Raw genomic sequence first — 20,778 nt, 5'->3', positions numbered from 1 at the left:
ATTATTATGAAAGCTTTCTGCACCTAACGTATATAGTTTTCCACTGCCATGAATATTGGAGACAGCTCGCCTGGTCTTCTATAGCCTCTGCGAACGGATCGCATTTGACAAAGCTATGACCCGATGCGATGACACCACCATGGTGACGTAACGAGGAATGCAAAGTGCTCGCCATATATTATACATTCTTATGCCAGGTAGCTTAAGATTTTCTCTACGGGCCCCTGTTCAGTAATTAATCTTTCATCTAATTCAACTAAAAGATGCAAAGCTATGGTAACGTGTACTCAAAACACTTGCCAGGCATTGGTGGACCACCAATGCCCGTTTACCAGTAGAAAGCAAATTGTTGGCGTACCCAGAGAAATAACTGAGGCTATACAGATAACTTACATTGCAATGCGTACATAAATTTGACTCAACTCGCAGTGGTGATTGCGAACTGCAAGCTCTATTTATCGGCAGTCACATGTCGGGACGGCTTTGGGCTCTCCCATAGTAGAGTACTCTAAATCGTTAAACACCTGTTCCTCTGTCTCAGATTTCTGACAGGGTCAGCTCAAAGCTCTCCCATAAGAGAGTACATCGTACCATAAATCATCGAACATTTATTCTAAATACACACTTATTGCTTGCCAATAGCAGCCCCTTTTACATCAATGTAGTACATAGTACGGCGCAGTTAGTTACGACATAACAACGGTTAGCAGTTCTGTGCACAAGTATGCAACTGACGAGCGAAGCTCCTTCGAAATGAGACACAAACGACTGGACGCTTCATCTCGCTGTTGGCTTTCATAAAGACGCTATAGTGGTAAGGTGGCTAGAACTCTAGCCACCCTAGTAGCGGTGGGGCAATATCTCTAAAAGCAGTACAGTTTCGCAGCTCCGCTCACGAGCCGGCACACCCAGCTACACACGCGCGGCTGACGCGTGAACAGAGACACGATGCACATGCCCCAGCGAGCGGCGAAGTGGTCATAAGAGGGAAGAGAAAAGTGAGCCCCGTAACTGTCTGCATCAGGGTGCGACACCTCAACAGTAGCTCACAAGGGGTGGGGTTGCACAGGGATTAAAAGAATGAGAATAAAGAGAATAAAGGTATATATATATATATATATATATATATATATATATATATATATATATATATATATATATATATATATATATATATAGCGCGAGAGAGAGAGAAATGGGTTAGGACCGCGAGCGAGGACATATGAGGGATAGGAGAGATAGGAAAGATGGAAACACGGTCACAGGAGTCCGAGGACGGGGCACCACTTGCGAGAGCATTTGTCGGCGTCAGGAAAGGGCGTAGGGCAAGTGCAGTAGGTCATAGCTACGCTGTCGTCGAAGATCGCGAGGGCACGACCGGTCGGCACGGAATCCAGCGAGCGAGTGAGCTGAGACGCTCAAGGAGTAGCCGCTTGCGACGCTTTTCTTCGTGTTCGCTTTATCAGCACTCCGTGCGTTATTTGCACCCGCATGATGCATGATGCAAGATGGAACTGCAGCGCCGCTAGCTCTTGAGTCGGCCGTTACGTCCACTTCGGAGAGCGAGCGGGTGTGGGGAGCGGTGTAGCGGCAGGGAGCTTCGACGGCGGGGTGCGGGGCTGAGGAGCTTCGCTCCTAAATAGTTGACAGGGTGCCTTAAGCACATCCTTAAGATGATTCCAAGGTGAAAGCAGCCTTCTTCCTCTTTTCAGTCAACCTATTTATCATCTTTCGAACCCTTTAAGGCCTTTTACGCTTAACGTGGTCTCACATCACTACCTGGACCAGAAGCATAGCAAGCTTTCCGTAGTTCACTTCGTTTTGCACTGCGCCCCGCCGCGGTGGTCTAGTGGCTAAGGTACTCGGCTGCTGACCCGCAGGGCGCGGGTTCGAATCCCGGCTGCGGCGGCTGCATTTCCGATGGAGGCGGAAATGTTGTAGGCCCGTGTACTCAGATTTGGGTGCACGTTAAAAAACCCCAGATGGTCTAAATTTCCGGAGCCCTCCACTACGGCGTCTCTCATAATCATATAGTGGTTTTGGAACGTTAAACCCCACATATCAATCATCGTTTTGCACTGCCTCTGCGATCAGCTCACTTTTGCCCAAGCGAATATGTCATGTGATGACGTTTTTATATAACGTCCCGTTACAAAGACGTCACAATTTTGCGATCTGTGACGTCATATGCTAACGTCATACAGTCACTTCATCACCTGATGACGTCTTGCATCACTTGGGTTGACGTCGCCGAAGGACGGTTGATGAGACGTATTGGGCTTTCGGCAGAATATTTTTCGTGAAGCTGGGACTCGAACTTGGGGTCGCACACTGCGAATGGGAGGTTATCACTCACTCGGGTAAATCCGCAGGCTTCCAGAATTCGCAATGCATTTCAACTAAATGAATACGTTCCACCGGCATAATCATCATTCTCAGCCTGACGGTACTCCAGTCAAGTCGGTAACCGTCATGCTTAGCCAACCAACCCGGTCTCGGGGTATACAAGGCTACGTCTTTCCTGCAAACTCTGGGTTAACTACCTGCCTGCCCCTGACACGCTCGCCTTTTTTTCGGAACCCAGTCTACTACTCTTAAAATTGATTCTGCAACACTTTTACGTCCTGGTCAGAGTAGACTGGCTACCGGTAGTCGCGGCTCCACAGAAGACGCTTGGCAAACACTGATGCACCACACATTGCCTGAAATTTACAATTAATTCTCAAAGTCCTATATTATTTTTTCTATTTTCTTTATACAAGTAAAGCCGTATAGCCGAATGACTGTGCCATATGCCCAATTTAATGGTCATTGGCTGATAGCATTGCGAGCTGCGTAGTTGCCGTAATCACCACGGGAGGCCGCCACGTGCTCTCGAGAGCACTCGCGATCACACATGACGTCATGTGATGAAGTGAACAGCATTTACAGTCATGGCACTATCACAACACAATGGCGTCATTGTGACGCCATTGTGTGACGTTCTCGCCAGCTTGGTGGAGATCACATGCTCTGTAGTGGTACGCGGACGAACGCCGCAAAAGCGAGCAGGGTTTAGCCGTTTACAGCACCCACCACTTATTGTGAAGGCCCGGCTCAAATATTTCATCGTGGTCGAAAAAAAGTCGCAGCTTTGCCGCAAAGGTGAAGAAATGCACGCGATAGCAACCAATTGGCATGTCACGCGCCGAATAGCAAGCTGATCGAAACGTGCTCCGCGTTTCTCACGCATAAATGACTCAGAGAACGTATTCACAGGTACAGATGAACGCGAATAAGCGTCTCAGTTGTTACTTTGCCATGTTTGAAAAGCGCACTCTTTTTGCAAACGTAGGCTGTGCAACGATTGCAGTGACTATGTGCGCCCGGTAACTAAAACAGAATCGTACCAGTAAAAGCCAAACGCCAGCAAAGACGTACGATCCTCCCTACCGCGAGATTAGTGTGCGCGATTGAGCGTCAACCCCCTGCTCTTTGCGGTGCAAAGTGCGCGTAAGAGATGAGAGTGCGGCAGCCACGTAATGACGATGTGGCGACGCGCGCTCATTGCACCATCTTGCTGGTAATGCTGAAAACACGATAGTTCCCTCCCGAGATGCCCGTCAGCAGCGGTAAGTGGTAGATACAGATAGCTTGCCGTTTGAACGTTGAAAGACTTGTTCCCCGGTGGCCCAGTGGCTAACGCCTTGCACTCACGATTCAGAGGGCCGAAGTTCAATTCCGCGCGCCACAGTCAATTTTCTGGATTTTTCAATTTCTTGCATTTTCATATATGTAGATGCGTAAATATATGCAGTGAGTGACGGCAACGCTCACGCCAACGCCGGCGGCAAAATGCAGCCAAGAGTGGCCATATAATTGCTATTGCAATAAAACTGGCGTACAACACAATTGCTAACATGGATATGAAGATAGCTATAAGACGATGCGGACAACAAGCACCAGCATAGTGAGGGAACCTAGTAACGATGACTCCGATTCCCAGAGTGTTTTCCCAGCGCGTCCCCGTACACACCTTTTAGTGGCCGAGGCATGCGCCTTTCTCTAAGTGTGCACCAGCTGTTGATGAACTACCATTATATTGAATCAAAAGATGAGGACGTCGATCCCAAAAAAATCAAAACGTATTTATGCATGAAGAAGATTGTTCATAAGCGTAAATATTGTGAACAGGACTCCCAATCTGGGTGTGAAAGCGTCCATACGTTTTATTCCCTTGAGGTCGACGTGCTCGTATATTAGGTCAGTGATTTTTTTTTTTTTGCGACCAGACAGCTATCCGTTGAAGTCCGGGCTACCCAGAAGCTAAAACTGGCGCTTCACTGCCTCGAACCTTTGAGAGAAAGATACCTTGGTAACACTTCTTGTTTACATTTATTGATGAAATGAAATACTCAGGACATGGGATAAAAGTAATACTCACCAGACGTCGAGGTGAAGTCGATCCGTATAAATGTCGTCGATGTCCCTGCGTGAATAAATACTATTAAGAAAATGTAATTATAGCGTTATTATTGCAAACGCGCGAGTGCATACAATGCGAATGTTTATGCAAATACTTGGTGCACACGTATCGAGTCAACGCCATTTATTATCAAGGATGTGCAACAAGACAACTCTGGTAACTTTTGTTCTTTTAGAAAAATATGCCAAATCTTGTTTGTATGAAAGTGATTATACACATCAAACCACACAGCCAGGAATATACTATTTCACACGAACGCAGCTTCCATTTAACCTCATTCTAGAAAAATCAAAATCTTGCTCGCTAGCTAGGTCTAACTGTCCCCACGTGAGAGTGGCCCGCAGTGTCGCCCCAGGAGGTGGCACTTCTCCGGTTCATTAAATATTGTTATTCGGGCCATACCACATTTAATTAGTTCTTGTCGCTCCGGCACTCTAGAATCATATCTGGAAATTTCCAGATCTTTGTCTACGAGGAGTGACCATACCGTTAGCATTGCAACTTTTTTCACCTCACTGGCATGTTCAAGTACAGCTTTTTCCTTTCAACTTTATCACTTCCAGCATTTTTCGAAACCTGGTCATGATTGTTGATTCTTCCTGTTTTTTTTTCTTTTCTCACTCCTGCAACAGCCTCATTGAGGCTGAAGTATGATAAGAGAAGTAAATAAATGAAAATGTTCTTTGCCATTCGCTTCATGTTAGCGAGTGACGGTTCGTTGTCCCAGTAGTGCATCTTCAAGAAGCATCAACAGCAACTCGCCGCCTATTGAAAAACTGTCGCAGCAAAGACTGCGGAAAGGCAATGATGTCGACAGGCGAATATCGAGCCTTGAAGGAGCGAGACAGAGGCCAGCGGATCGTAGAGGAGTTGCGTGCGCTCGAGCCTCAAGCTATACGAAACTCTGCCTCGCATTTTGCTGAAACGGAGCGTGGTAGTTTATGCATGAGCGCAGGCACAAGTTACCTTATTACTCAGAAGCACACATCGTCCAGTTTCTCTCCTAATTGATGGTTAGAATAAGAACAGATCAAGTACAAGTTTTAAGTATTTGCTTTCAAATGCGAATGCATTTCATAGTCGGGCTATGTCAGGCATCCGGCGGCGGCGGCAACGCGCCGGCCCGTGTCATCTCTCCGCGCTCACTCTCTCACTCATTACAACAGCTGCTGGCGTGCACGCTTACCCTCGCCTCTAGCAACCGAAGGATGTGGGGCGAAATAGTGTAGGAGAGGGTCCGTAAGTGTTGATTGATTGATTTGTGGGGTTTAACGTCCCAAAACCACCATATGATTATGAGAGACGCCGTAGTGGAGGGCTCCGGAAATTTTGACCACCTGGGGTTCTTTAACGTGCGCCCAAATCTGAGCACACGGGCCTACAACATTTCCCCCTCCATCGGAAATGCAGCCGCCGCAGCCGGGAATCGAACCCGCGACCTGCGGGTCAGCTGCCGAGTACCTTAGCCACTAGACCACCGCGGCGGGGCATCCGTAAGTGTTTCACAGCTACTTCTCGCCATTCCCTTCCTCTCCTCCTTGCGCTCTACTCTCCCGTTCACACGCACCTCACTCTCGACCGTTCACTGGCTGGGCGCCTCTGAAGAACATCCGAAAATCTGCGCTCGAGACGCCGCTGTGAAACATCAACACAGAGCCAACAACGCTGGCGCCCAACTCTCCCGTCCACTCAACCCTCACTCTCAACCGTTCGCTGCCTGGGCTCCTTTCAAGCCGATGGCAGAAGTCGGTGAAGGCGAATGTCTGACAGCAACAGTGCCCTCTCTCAGTGCGAGAAATGCATTCGCATTTTCTCATGTTTCTCTTCGGGGGAGTTGAGTGCGTTTTTCTGATACCACATTTGCGTGGGAATTGTCATACGCTAGGTTCACGTATAGTTAAGAACTCCAGCGACCACAACAGTTAAATCGTGATGATAGGTGTTAGTCGTCGCGATGAAGATGTCTCATTAGGCGTCTACTTGGGTGCATCGACCTCAAGCAGTGTTATAGCTTCCAGCCGCCAATAGACACGGTACAGACTATCATACTCACTACGCAATAAGCACCACGTCTAGCTTTAAGAAAATAGCTTGCTTTTTTTGTTTTTGTCTTGAAAAAAAAATAGGTTCATTAAGGCTAGCTCCCTGTCGTGTTCGCCTTACGTGACTGTACTTCTGTGATGATAGGTTTCACTTTCGTGTAATACCGATTCATGTGAAGAAGGATTCAATCATGCTTTCTTTTAGCTATTTTCTGTTTCTTGCTCTGTGCATCTTACATCATAATTGTAAAATACCTTTACTCTTCTATCGGCATTCAGGGCCCGTAAAGATGACACTCGAAGCAGCCCATTTGCTTGGAATATTCAGTTTAGTTATTGTTAGTATTGACTTTTTTTCTTGTTTTTTTCGATGCATCTAGCTATTGAGCTCTGTCGCTTTTGTGTACACTCACAGGAGAGAAAAAGCACTTTCATGTCGTGTAAACAACAACCAGTGCCGACGAGTTTGTTTTCTTCCTTTTATTTGAACCGAGAAAATTCGATAGATTTCACGGTCCCTGTTCCTGAAATCGCGACTACACATCAATGCAGAGGCCATCGGATCGATACCGAGACGACGCGAGCAAAATTAAATTGCCATTCCTGAAAGCTACTATCCTCCACTTTCACCCCCACTCCTCAATACGCTCAGCCCGATCTCTCAACTCCAAATCTCCCAGTGCCCTCTCCTTCTTGCCCAAATCGGGCTTCTTGCTCTCTCCCCAACTTCTCTACTGCAAAACCTGAAACAATAGGTGAACGGGAAGCAAAAATGTCAAACTCGCTTTTCCGGCCCGTTCAACTTTGATTGTTCCGAGCTGCAAAACATGACGTCCGTACCGGCGTGAATGGCGCAAACAAGGCAGGCGACAAGCAAAGTTAGAAAAAACAAACAAAAAATACTAAAGCGAAAAAAAAAAGAGTGGGAGAGATGAATCCAACAGCTGCTTTCAGACAAGGTTATACACTCTCGTTTTCTTTTCGTTTCTTTTATTGACGCCAAATCGAAGAGCACCGACTCGTTCTGTGAATCGAGCCAGTTTGGTTGCATTCGCGGGAAGAAGGGATACAAAATGGTGGGAGAGATAAGATAAAAAATTAATCGGCAAAATGGACAATTTCGAAGAGATGTTTAGTGAGAGAGAGGGAGAGATGGATAGGAAGGGAGGTGCTTTTTAGTCGCTTCGAAGAATACGACGACGTGGCGGTTGTGTTCGCTTAAAGGGAGCCTCTTTTTGTTTCTCCGTTTTCTAATCCTCAGTTTGTTAATCTTTTTGCTTTATTCCTTGTTCTCCTGCTTTACGCTAGTGTAGAAAGCGTATTTGAGAAGCAGCACGTGGCGTCGCGAGATGGTTCAGTAGTGAGAACGCTTTTAAAACAAAAGTTAAACAACGAAAAAAAAGTGGAGAGTAGAGAAGATCGATATCTCTTTCCTGTTGATGTCGTCTGAAAGCCGTGTAGTACGTGCCCCGTTGGCGCGATAAAAAGAAGAGAGGAACTAGAAAGGAAGCATGACACGCTGTTCACCCCAAACGGCAGATGGAACAAACAAACAAATCGATAGAAACGAGTAACGGATTTTGCCGGAAAGTAGAAGGCCATGACGCCCCCGCGCACCTTATGGGAATCCAAGTTAGAGCTAAACTTCACGCGCTTGAGTGTTACAAGGCTTAGTGTCGATTTTAGGGGGAATTGATTGTGAGGAAAAAAAAACGTAAAAGAGCCGTAGGTGCTGCTACGTAATGAAGCGTTTCAGGGAGCTTTTAAGTGTGAATACACTTTATAAGCGACCCCAAACCATCCACCGCCGTCGGCGGCGTCCGCAGTCTTCTCTCTATTTTTAAAAGAAAGAGGACTTGGCGGGCCGCAGCGCGACGCTCTACCGAATAAGCCACGGACGCGACGCTGATATCGGTGTCAATAACGCTCCTTATACCCCCTCCCCCTTCGCTCGCCCCTCCGCTCTCCTCGCTCGCTGCAGCTGCGCGCGCACCCCTCTCTCTCGTGCACCCGCCTTCTCTCTCAGTCTCCCGTCGAGAGCGGGTCGTGAGGGGGAGTAAAGTTAAAATCCGTTGGCATTCGCCAGTGAGTTAACGTAAACTCCCCCGTGTGATCAAATTGCGATTCCCAGGAACCATTACACCATAAAGGCACCATAGTGTAATTAATAAATATAATAGTGCGAATTAATAAATACCCCTCATAGCATCACCCCGTGTATTCGCACTTAACCATGTTCACCCTCGGGGAAATGCTTGGGAGTTTTTTCGTCGGATTTGAGCAATTTCAGACTCTTCATTTTCATTTGATTTGTAACAAGAAGGGTCGTCGTCCGCACGTAAGACACTTCGCAGATGGCTTTCGATCGGCTGAGCTGCGTTGCGCAATTAGCAAAAGACAGCCAAAAACTTGAAACGCCACATTATATTGATGAGACCGTTTGCTCACGGTTTAAGTAGCTGTTTGTTTATTTCTCTTTTTTTCTTGTTGTTCACAGTGTCGGATGTATATATTTAGGTGTGGGCCCAACTGGAACAAGTAAGTGCTTTTCGTTTTAATATCTACAATCGAAAACGGGGATTTCGCTTTAGAACCGTCTTGAGCGAATGCATGAGGCCCTGAGCCTATTGCTAAATGCACATCGATAGCGTCGCTTTGATATAGTATAACTTCTACAGAAATACAGTACCATTTACACCATTGTATTGTCATCCCAAGTACGGATGTCCTAAAAAGTTTTAGCCATGCTGATTGGTCAGTGCGGAGTGTCACGTATAGAGCATCCTTCAATATTTACAAGATGGAGCTGTGGCGCTCCGATCGTTCAGCCACCGCGGTAATTCAGAGTAGTTCACTTATTTGTCCGGTCTTTGTGCTAGACGTTTTGAACGCGCTTCTGGCTTTGCCTATTGCTGTGTTTCGGTCTTGCTTCGAGTGAAAGAGCGGACCACTTCGATCTCCGTAAGTTTATTTGACTCGGTGAGCCTAGAAAGTTCAAGGTGGCGAACTGAAAATGCCCAACATTCGCTGTACGAAGCGAATGCAGGACGCGGATCCAAACGGAGCCGAACGAACGAATTTTATACAAATCCCTGTACTACCCATCATGCCCATGCTCACTGAAGGAAATCTGTCCACAACTCATCATTGCAGTGCTGGTTCAAGCACCATGCATTGCAGCTCCTATTAGAGGAAAAAGAAAAGGAGCGAAAAGTGAAGACAAGACACAAGTTGAAGAAGGGACGAGAAGCATAAAGCAACCTGCCAACGCCTCAACCCTACCAAGCTCCTACAGACACTAGCGCCAAAGTTCCTTCTGGTGTATTATTAGGAAGCTCTGTGGAGAAACGTGAAGCTTTTTTTCGTGAAATGTGGGAACACGTCACTCACAGCCGGAACCTCTCGTTCCAGCGCGGGTTGAGCGTGGCCGGCTTGACGGTCGTGGTGCGTATGAACTTTGCCGGCACGGTGACACCCTCCAGAGAGCCGCTCCGAGGCTCGCGCTTCTGGAACGACGCGCCCAGCTTACGCAGCGAGCGCCGCGGCGAACCGGTGGCGCTGCCGGCGGGCGAACGTCCCCCGGAAGGCGGTTCCTCGTCCGAGCCGCAGCCGCTAGTGGCGCTGCTGCTGCGGCGCCGGCGCCTCTGGGGATCAGAGTTGCTGGAAAAGAGTAAAAAAAAGGAAAACTGTGAGCTTATCGTATACCTGACTTAAGAAAAAAAAAGAACTTGGGGGCAGCTATGCACTAGTGGTGAGAAATCAAAGAAAACGGCGGGGCTAGTGCCCTTCACTAGCTTAACTTCCCTGCCTACTCAGATCGCTTCCGCTAGTTTATGCTAGACCATCTCTTTTCCTTTGACTCTTTCTGAAACACTTCTTACTGAGCTATAACAGACATAGCTATCCTATGCATTACCATCTCCATCTCCTTTTCATTCTCTTCTCCCTTACATAACTGCTCCTCATCATCAGTTCCACTTTTCATTCACCCTCTTGCTGTACCGTCATTTAGGGTAAAGAATGGATATGCTATCACTTACCCTTAATACATAGTTGCGCATTGACACGCAGTTGAAAATTAGCGTCAGTCCTGTGTTTCCTCGCCATACCTCCCCATTTTGTGTTACAGTAATTTCTTATGTATTCCTGAACTCGACAAACATAACGTCTTTACTATCATTTATTATAATCGCAAGTCTTCCATGCAGGACTTCTTGAGCAAAAGTAAAACGTATCGAGGATGTCTTTTTGGTGCTGACACATGCCCGTTAAGGGCTCACTAATAAAAAAAAGGAGGAGGGATCTGGGTGCTATAGGTTCCACCACAGCGGCCCACCTCCGTCGCACATCGGACGAGATTGAAAGTAAAAAAATAAAGCAGCAGTTCCTCTTTTATGAAACCTGAGGAAGTGCGTGAAGCAGGCACCAATCGATTACCGTCACGTCGTTGTTATTCTATTGGTGCTAGTGTTATTGGCGCTAAGACTGCTGTCATTGTAATGTGGGCACTATGGTATTGCGCAGTTTTAACGTTATGTGATTTGTGGTATTATCTATTGACTAGATGCCATCATGTTGTTGCGTGTTCGGGTCCAATGAGGTGGTTGGGTTGTTCTGGCGCTATTGACGTTGCGCAGCAAATGCCTTTCCACACACCATGCAAGGGCCGAATTTTCAGACGCGATAAAGACTTTGGAGACGATGTAGACTGTTTATTTTAAGATTGGGTTGCCCGCGCTAACGAATCGTAGCTGTCTGAATTTTAACGATACCAGACTTCTGTTCTTGCGGCTTACGTTGAGCAGCTGCTCTATAAGCTTTCACTAGCAGAGGCACAAGATAATGGCTCACTTAACGCGGCCGTAGAGTTGCAACGGCGCCCTCAGCCTACATCTCGGGATTCGCGTGGCGTCGACGCTGCCTTTCCAGGAGCACTTGCGAAACGGCGCGCTGATTGGGCGCTAGAAAAGTGCCGGTTAAGTACGCATCGAGCGCCCGGCTAAGCATGAATCGAGCAACAGGCGAGGTACTGGCGCCCTCTTTGCGCGGCGTCAGAATCAAATGTAGGGTTGCGAAAGCTTTAAGCAATTTTAGTTCAAATATATGAATTCTTTCTTGGCCATTTCTGTTCTATATATCGTTTTATTTTATATCTTCTTAGTTCATTGCGAATCGGTTTTCAGCGATACTTACATTGTTTGATGCCTGCTAAGCGCTTGATTGTGAGCGTCATCAGGCCACATGAGAAGTATAGATTGGTGACAAGCCTTCAAGTGCAACGCTCACGAGAGGAACATATGGCAGCTCCAGCACTATTCAATCTGAGGAAGTGCGTAGCAATAGCACCCTGCGATTCCTGTTCGTAGAGTTGCCACTGCTCCGTTTTACCTAACTGCGGACGACGCCAGTGTTTAGGGTAAGCATGGAGGGTTTACCTGGCACCAGCAAAGTCCTGTTTGAAAGATCCCAAAGCTCGGTATGCGACATGCACGCTCGGTATGTTATGCTGCACTTTATCGACTTCCTGCTTTTCACGGCAGTTGAGATACGCGTCATGTGTAGCTAGTTCCGTGAGGTTCTTTCAGATGTAGCAACACTGTGCCCGTGAAGCGCGAGACGGTGGGGTAGGGATGGGGGTTGGGGGGCTGGAAGATGTCATGAACGACAATGACCTAACTACGAGAAACGCTCGCTCACAAACACGGCTGTATTCCGAGCATGCAGTAGGGGTCGCTGTATCCGTTCGGGTCCTTGGCCTCGAGCCCCTGTGCCTCGACCACGGTCACGTTGAGCACCGGTATGGGCGGCTTCTCCTCTCTCGCCAATCCCAGGAGGCGCCGGTGGTTGTCCGGCGGCATGCCGAACGCCGCCTGGGCGTACCCGTGCAGCTCTCCAGGGCTGACGCCGCCAGAGCAGCCGAGCTTGTGTTCAATCGTGTACAGCACCTCCACGTACAGCTCCTCCCACTGCGTAGACAATGGCGGGCAAGAAGATGCTCAGATTGTAACAGACAGACAGACAGACAGACAGACAGACAGACAGACAGACAGACAGACAGACAGACAGACAGACAGACAGACAGACAGACAGACAGACAGACAGACAGACAGACAGACAGACAGACAGACAGACAGACAGACAGACAGACAGATAGATAGATAGATAGATAGATAGATAGATAGATAGATAGATAGATAGATAGATAGATAGATAGATAGATAGATAGATAGATAGATAGATAGATAGATAGATAGATAGATAGATAGATAGATAGATAGATAGATAGATAGACAGATAGATAGATAGATAGATAGATAGATAGATAGATAGATAGATAGATAGATAGATAGATAGATAGATAGATAGATAGATACATAGATAGATAGATAGATAGATAGATAGACAGACAGACAGACAGACAGACAGACAGACAGACAGACAGACAGACAGACAGACAGACAGACAGACAGACAGACAGACAGACAGACAGACAGACAGACAGACAGACAGACAGACAGACAGACAGATAGATAGATAGATAGATAGATAGATAGATAGATAGATAGATAGATAGATAGATAGATAGATAGATAGATAGATAGATAGATAGATCAACCAACATGCGCCACCCGATATATCAAAATACTAGTTCGTAGACTGGTTCTGCCTGCAACAGCTATGTTAATTATGGATATGCTTAATTGATTTGTAAAGCAGTTACGAAATTCCTGTTCATAATAAAAAAAATGAGGTTTGGGTAGCTCCCCCTACGTGCGGCAATGTGATTCTGTGTTTGATATTGCTGGAGGTGGCTTCTGAAATTAACCGAAATGACAGTGTCACTTAACGAAAGTCAAACGCTTCAGTTGTCTACATGCTTGTTAGAAAAAAGATCGCGTAGTGTGACTTACCCGAAATCAGAGACGCTTATGGCTCCTAGAAACTCTAACAGGAAATTGGTTCAACAAACGCGCAGAAGGGTTACCTACGTTAAAAAAAAACTATCCTACAGGAACTCTAAGCACAACTGCGTAAGCTTGAGCCAACCTTAACCGCTTCTGATATACTTAAATAAAAAAAATACGTATGACAGTTTTCCCACTGCGAATGCAGAGGAAGTCAGTAGCAAGGAAAACCAGATATTCACATCCTTATAGACCACCGTCCGCTTTGATTACCAAAGCGTCGATGACGCGAATAGTTCAGGGTTCAGGTGAGCTTGTAACGTTTCTCCGGCACTAGCAGAGTATTGTTAAGGAGAATCGCACAATCAGTCAGATACATAGTTAGCTCCGTTAGGTTATTTCACCCATAAGATGTCGCAAAGCAGCACCCACAAATCGAAATCGAGAGAGGTACTCGCTCACTAGGTGAGCCCGTCGCCGGACTTTAGGGAATACTTACGTAACGCTATTAGTTTTTTTAAATAAAGTACTAAAATTACAAGTTCATAAGGCTGGCTTGTTAAGAAAGTTGGTACATGAAAAAGACAGAGACTACGTACAACTTGCCTAAGTTCTAACTTGACCATGTTCCAACTTGACTACGTTCCAGCTTGCCTATGTTTCAACTTGACTATGTTCCAACTTGACTATGTTCCAACTTTACTACGTACCAGCTTGCCTATGTTCCAACTTGACTATGTTCCAACTTGACTACGTACCAGCTTGCCTATGTTCCAACTTGACTATGCTCCAACTTGACTATGTAACAACTTGACTATGTTCCAGCTTGACTACGTACCAGCTTTCCTATGTTCCAACTTGACTATGTTCCAACTTGACTACGTACCAGCTTGCCTATGTTCCAACTTGACTATGCTCCAACTTGACTATGTAACAACTTGACTATGTTCCAGCTTGACTACGTACCAGCTTTCCTATGTTCCAACTTGACTACGTAACAGCTTGCCTATGTTCCAACTTGACTATGTTCCAACTTGACTATGTAACAACTTGACTATGTTCCAACTTGACTATGTACCAGCTTGCCTATGTTCCAACTTGACTATGCACCAGCTTGCATATGTCCCAACTTGACTACGTACCAACTTGACCAACTGACAGCATCCTTCCTGTTTCTGTCTCATTTTTGTCTCGGATGCTTCTGCTTTCTTTTGGTGCTGCCGGTGTTCCTATCAAGACTACGGGGATTACTTCTGAGTTGTTGCTGTTAGTTATTTTAAACCCTGTTTGTTCATTTAATGGACATTTGGAGCAATGCTATGCTTGTATTGAGCGCCTTACTACGAACGCGTTCGCGTCACGTGACATAAATGGATGGTCGACAAGCCGCACTCCACAAGTGCCCCGCACCTAAAAACCAATGAACAAAATGAATGAAAGGCAGTCATATGCCAATATAGAGATAAAAAAACTACCCGCTCGTTAACACGTGTTTACCTCTGACACATCCTAATGTCTCTTCGCGCGGTTCGCGTTCAACCTGCTTCCGCTTCTCGGAAGCTGCCACCTTGCTACCTTTAATGCTGCGTTTTGGGACGTTCAGCGCCACATATCCATCGAATCAATCAATCCTTTGATGCCGTCATTATCTAGCGGACTTCTCGACCAGGCCGCCATACATAACCACCACTACAACACATTACGCCGACGTTACGTTCGACAGGGCTGGGAAAGATAGGGAGGAAACTCCCATAACACGCTTCCAGTTTTTATATACGCCACCCCCGAGTGGAGCTGTCACAGCCGTAATACCTGGCGTGCCGTAAAGAAGAGCTTTGACGCGCGTTAGCAGCCACCCACGCCAAAAAACCGTTAAGCTCGCACCGAAGCCTTTATCGAGAACTCCTCCGCGCCGCACCGAAAATAACCACTCAGACTCGTGCCGACAGCGCTTCTCAGCGCACAAGTGGCGAGTCATCAGTCTTCACGATGCTGTCAGCTTGATCTCTGCTCGAGGGTTACCGCCTCGCATATATATCTTCCGTAGACGCCAAACAGTGTTGGTTCGCTGCTGATGCAACAGTGATGAAAATAGCTGCTACCATACAGTTCTTTGCAAGAATCCCACAAACACTACTTTATCTCCCCCCCCACACACACATTATATATATATATATATATATATATATATATATATATATATATATATATATATATATATATATATATATATATATATATATATATATATATATATATATATATATATATATATATTGAACGGAAGGCACGACAGGTCCGGGTAATTTCTATGTTGCAGATAGCACATTTGAAAAGGAAATTGCCTTTACTAACGTTTCGGCCGTGCCACGGCCGAGACGTTAGTAAAGGCAATTCCCTTTGCAAATGTGCTGTCTGCAAGTACGTTCAATACAAACACATACAGATATATATATATATATATATATATATATATATATATATATATATATATATATATATATATATAAAGAAATGTATACTTAAGGGCTCGTTTTTCCGTGTTTTGACACAATATTAATGAGATCTAACAGACAATAATGCCAAGGATTGTATAATGGAAGTAATAACACTAATTTTAATTTAAATGTGAAAAAAGAAAAGTGGGTGAAAAGATAACTTGCTTCGAAGGTCGCGGGTTCGGTTCCTGCTCACGGCAAGTTCTCTTTTCTCACGCACGTTTCTTTCTTCACATTTACATTACAAAGGGTCTAATAACTTCCCCTATATATATATATATATATATATATATATATATATATATATATATATATATATATATATATATATATATATATATATAATTAGGAACGGTCGAGATGGTGTTTTGGCACAGCAATGCAGCACGTGTGGCTGCAGATCACTTTTTCTTGATGCCGTGATTTTTAGTCAAAATAAAAACAGAATTACAATGACAAGGGAGATTATGGAGGCGGAGAGGATTTGTAGATTAGGACTGAGCTGCGTCAGCACTCCCTCCCTCTAGGTGTTTGGCAAAATGAATTTTCCTTCCTAAAAATATAGATTTTCGCCCATGGCAATTAGGGGTTTTAAAACTTCTTGGTCTTTTTCTTTCGCGATATATATATATATATATATATATATATATATATATATATATATATATATATATTGTACGCTCTTCAATACAATTTTTGTTGGAAGTTAGCTCTCCTCTTTGTCCCTTCCATTATCCTGTCTCTCACAGTTTTTACGCTCTACGTTTTCAGTTAGGTCTTGAGGTTGACTCTAACTTTGAGCGTCACCAAAGGAAAGTGCGTCACCCTTATCAATTCATACAAAAGTCCCAGTTCAAGCTACAACAGGAAAAATCTTTCTCGTAATCTCAAGGCACAAAAATTGCATTATCAATATGTTATTCATTTTTTGTTCAACTTTTACTACTTTTGGCATTGCCGTATAGTGGCAAAAGCTTACATGATTAACGTTTTGTAGGGAAAGCAAGAAAATGTTTTACCAGTAACGTATTTGAATTGTTGGCTTTACAAGTTCTTATATTACATAAATATTCCGTGAATATGTAAAGAAAAAACATTGCCACATTATGGCGTCGAAGGTGAAAAATTCTGCATTTTCAACCATATGGCAGCTTACTTATCGAAATGTAACGATCGAGTTACAAATATGAGGTAAACATCTTTGTGTGTCATACGTTATTTGTATGATATACTGAAAGTTGGAAAACAGTAATTTTTGCTGTAAGACAAGAATTCAAACTGAACAACCTAAAGGGTGCAAGAAATTTGCCTTTGCCTCACCTTCACTGCGTATAGCACGTCAGCACAAGATATCAGTCGGGACTTCATCAAAGCTAATAATGGAAGTCGTACAATTGCTTGTCACTTGTTTTAGTAATGCCACTACGTACAAAATAGAAAACGGCTATAATGTCGAAATTTAGGAACAGAGACGCTATTTGTCGTGTGTTTACACAACACACAGCGAGTGTGTTAAGTAGGCGTTTTGTTTCCGTGTGTCTGTTATGCGTATTTGCACTACACCGTGGTTATTATAAAGCACCAACTAGCCCAAGAACAACTTCTTACTGCAGAATATTTACCCGTAGCAAGATGATAAAGGTCACTCTATTCGCAAAGTAACTCTATTTTCGATTTTTTTTTGTCCAAGCAAGCAAAATAATGAAGAATTACATATAAAGACGGAGATGACAACTGTAACGATTTTCACACTGTTGCGGCCCATTTGTAATCGGGACATTAAAGCGTTCGACGCACTTCACATATTTACCACCGGCAGGCGAACATTTCGCATGCTTCGTACTTCATTTGTGACGGTGAAATACGAAGTACGCCTATAGCATCGAGAACACCGTGGGACATGTCGTGTGACAACGCCCAACACGCGCTACGACATATGTGTTGTCTCTATCACAACAAAAAAAAAAAAAGAAAAGACAGTATAGGTTGTCGCTAACTAGCTCGCCAACGCAATGTGTTGAACTATATTTATTCCTTGCATTTTTTTTGTTTTTGGGAATGGTTACGTCGTCATTTTTTACTCTTATTTCCTTTATATATTATCTATCTTAACTATCAATTCCTTACCTCTTTTTTGTTAATCTGGTACTCCTGGTGAGCGATGCCGAGTTCAGTCTCCGTCGGTATTGGCTTTTCCTTGTCGGCGTCATCCTGCAAAGAGATAAAGAAAAAAAAAGATAAGAAACGGAAATAGAGATCTTAGGAGGGACGAGACGGGGTAGACGATCATTAATCTTCCGTTCCCAGGTGGTGTACCCGTCACTTGCGTCAGCGAGTGAGCTACGATTTAGTTCGTCCTATCATTTTTAGCTGTAGACTTTGGCCAATCGGAGACGCCCGCGCACGCCTAGTCATAGGCATCGATCGTTTATCTGAGCAGCGGATAGCGCCCGCCCACGACTGTCGCTCTCGCAAATCACCGGTGATAACTATATCGATGGCGACATGTTTGGCCTAGAGATATGACGTCTTACACGGGGCTTCGGCGTGGCAACACGCACGTTACTTAAAATGACATGAAAGTTTAGGCATTGGTCAACATTGTTTTTTTTTTTGAGCGGTGAAGCCTCATAAAACCGCGCAATATCCCTCCACCCTTCAAACGCAGCCCGGCGTCTACAGCAGATATAGAAACCAAAACATGTGTGAACTACAAAAAGGTTATCAGGTCATCGAAAGGCTGTTAACTAGAACAAACAATACAAAAGGCCACAGCACCATAAAAACACCGAACTTCAACCACCCATCATTCAAAACATAGGGCAGAACAAAAGGTTAACAAGAACAAAAAAAAAGTAGGCTTTGAACGAGAAGAGATAGAGAGAAATAGAGATGAAAGGCAGGGAGGTTAACAAAGCTTTCGTTCTGTTGGCTACCCTACACATGGGGAAAATGAGAAAGGAGGAGTAATAGAAAGGAAAGAGAGAGAAAAGAAGAAGAGTAAGAAAGAGGTGAATTAAAAGTCAGCTTGAGACTACACAGCACCGTCTCGCAATGTTCTTTTACGAGCACTCGTGAAGACCGAGGGTCCTTAGGAAGCACAAGACAAAATTGAAGGCCGAAATTTATGATCCGATGCACACTGCTTCATCCCGTCGTCAGCATTCACCTTGTCGATATGCGTGGCCCTTTTAACACGTTTTTATCTTCCAGGTACTCTGCGCTACATTAAATCTATTTCCAGCAGTGTGGACGCCACGAGCTGCAAGGAAGCGACGTGCTTGCGCAGCGAGGGATAATTATCTTTGGAACCGCATTATATTTGGGCAAGGTCAAGACAAGTTAACTGAGTTGCGCGAAAAAAATGAAAGTGCAAAAGGAAGACAACTAGACACAGGGCACTGTCCAGTTGTGTACCTTTCTTACTTCATTTTTTTCCGCGCGAATCAGTTAAGATGAAGTACCAACTCGCCCAGCAGTTTGTTCTTCACTTGTTAAAACAACTGCAATTGTTTGGCGAGTGTTACATCTAGTGCAAGTGAAGGCAAACACGCGGTGGGAGGGGATAAGAGGAAGTTAGGTTGCCGGATGAAATTAGGCAGTTTGCGGGTACAACCGGGCAAAAGAAAGCACAGGACCACGTTGATTGGTGGAACATTGGAGGGGCCTATGACCTGCAGAGGGCATAGTCAGGCTGATAAAGGTGATGATGATGGCATCACGGCGATACTTGATAAGCAAAGCACTACTGGCATGGACGTCATTCGCTTCTTGCAGTAAAATCGGTGGCCGTTGGTAATTAAGCCTGCTAAGTAACACAGCAACGCCCATGCAAGCGCGATCATCCATTCGGATCGAAACTGGGGCTTGCTCTTAGACCACTCTCCACGCAGAAATAAACAGTATATTCGGTTATTCACTTTGAGTCATAAAACGTCACGTGACTCTAGTCCTTGATATTTTAGTTAAATCAGCTGAAAAAAAAAAGAGAGGGCGACTCAAAGTATCGCACCTTGTACTACGGTAGAACAGTGGGCTGCCTATTGTGACTTTTAGCATGAAATGCGTTGTAAGGTTCAGACGTAGGTATGTCTACAAAATCAGGTCAAGGAGTGGACACACTGCGTACTTGACTAAGTGGCCGCGGTGTGGCTCTAATGCACACGTGAATAAAGGTTACTAAAGGGCACTAACAAATTCATCATGCAACTACACGAAGCAAACCAAAGTATTAATCGGAAGACAGACAAGCCCGGGATTTACAAATAAATAAAGACGAATCAGCGCGTACAATGGTCGTGAAATTGACGAATGACCGCAAGAGGAAAATTAAACGCCGAGGAACTCGTGAAGAAAAGTTTAAAAAGTACGCTCCACGGATATTTACTCAGAATTGTTGAGTAAAAGCTCCTGAAACGTTGCGAAATTGGCTCCGGTGGCAGCGTGGGATGCCAGGTCATTCCATGCAAGAATTGATCAGGGAATGAAGCATTTGTCGTAATGAGCTGAGCGAGAATGCGTACGTTTCAATTGGAAAAGATGGCCTGTGCCTGGAAAGACAGCTGCTTTGAACGTATGGGTGGTTATAAAATTTCCGGAGAAGCGAGAGAAGGGCAATCTTGCGGCTACGTTGTAGATATTTAGCCAAGATGAACGTAAATTTTCAGCGTTGAAATGTTCACATTGTGCCAATAATCGTGGAGTATGAAAAAAAAAAGATGCCTGCGCTACTTAGTAGAGATGCGTGTATACAGGGCACGGTTAAGTTATGTCCAATTATGCATCGGCCATGGTTATGACATCGCAGACTAGACCTCGTGTAAAAAATAACGAGCGACGTATTCAGTTACCTCGGCAATTTCAGTCTG

The 20,778-nt window shown here is 45.0% G+C and overlaps 1 protein-coding gene across 9 annotated transcripts in view; it reads right to left on the bottom strand.

Moving 5' to 3' along the window:
• The window catches only part of LOC119179235 (BAI1-associated protein 3-like), a 558,733-nt gene that overhangs the window by 167,199 nt on the left and 370,756 nt on the right, over window positions 1-20,778 (bottom strand). For all 9 annotated transcript variants that reach the window (XM_075869133.1, XM_075869128.1, XM_075869129.1 and 6 more), the window contains 4 exons: window positions 18,038-18,121; window positions 12,205-12,473; window positions 9,898-10,167; window positions 4,424-4,468 (listed from right to left, as the gene is read on the bottom strand). In XM_075869133.1, the coding sequence (XP_075725248.1) occupies window positions 4,424-4,468; window positions 9,898-10,167; window positions 12,205-12,473; window positions 18,038-18,121 (668 nt within the window). The remainder of the gene's footprint in view (window positions 1-4,423; window positions 4,469-9,897; window positions 10,168-12,204; window positions 12,474-18,037; window positions 18,122-20,778) is intronic.

Source organism: Rhipicephalus microplus, chromosome 7, assembly GCF_043290135.1.
Source record: "Rhipicephalus microplus isolate Deutch F79 chromosome 7, USDA_Rmic, whole genome shotgun sequence".
NCBI classification, from domain to species: domain Eukaryota; kingdom Metazoa; phylum Arthropoda; class Arachnida; order Ixodida; family Ixodidae; genus Rhipicephalus; species Rhipicephalus microplus.
Note: the sequence above shows the minus strand (reverse complement) of the source record. Positions and strands in the feature narration are given on the sequence as shown.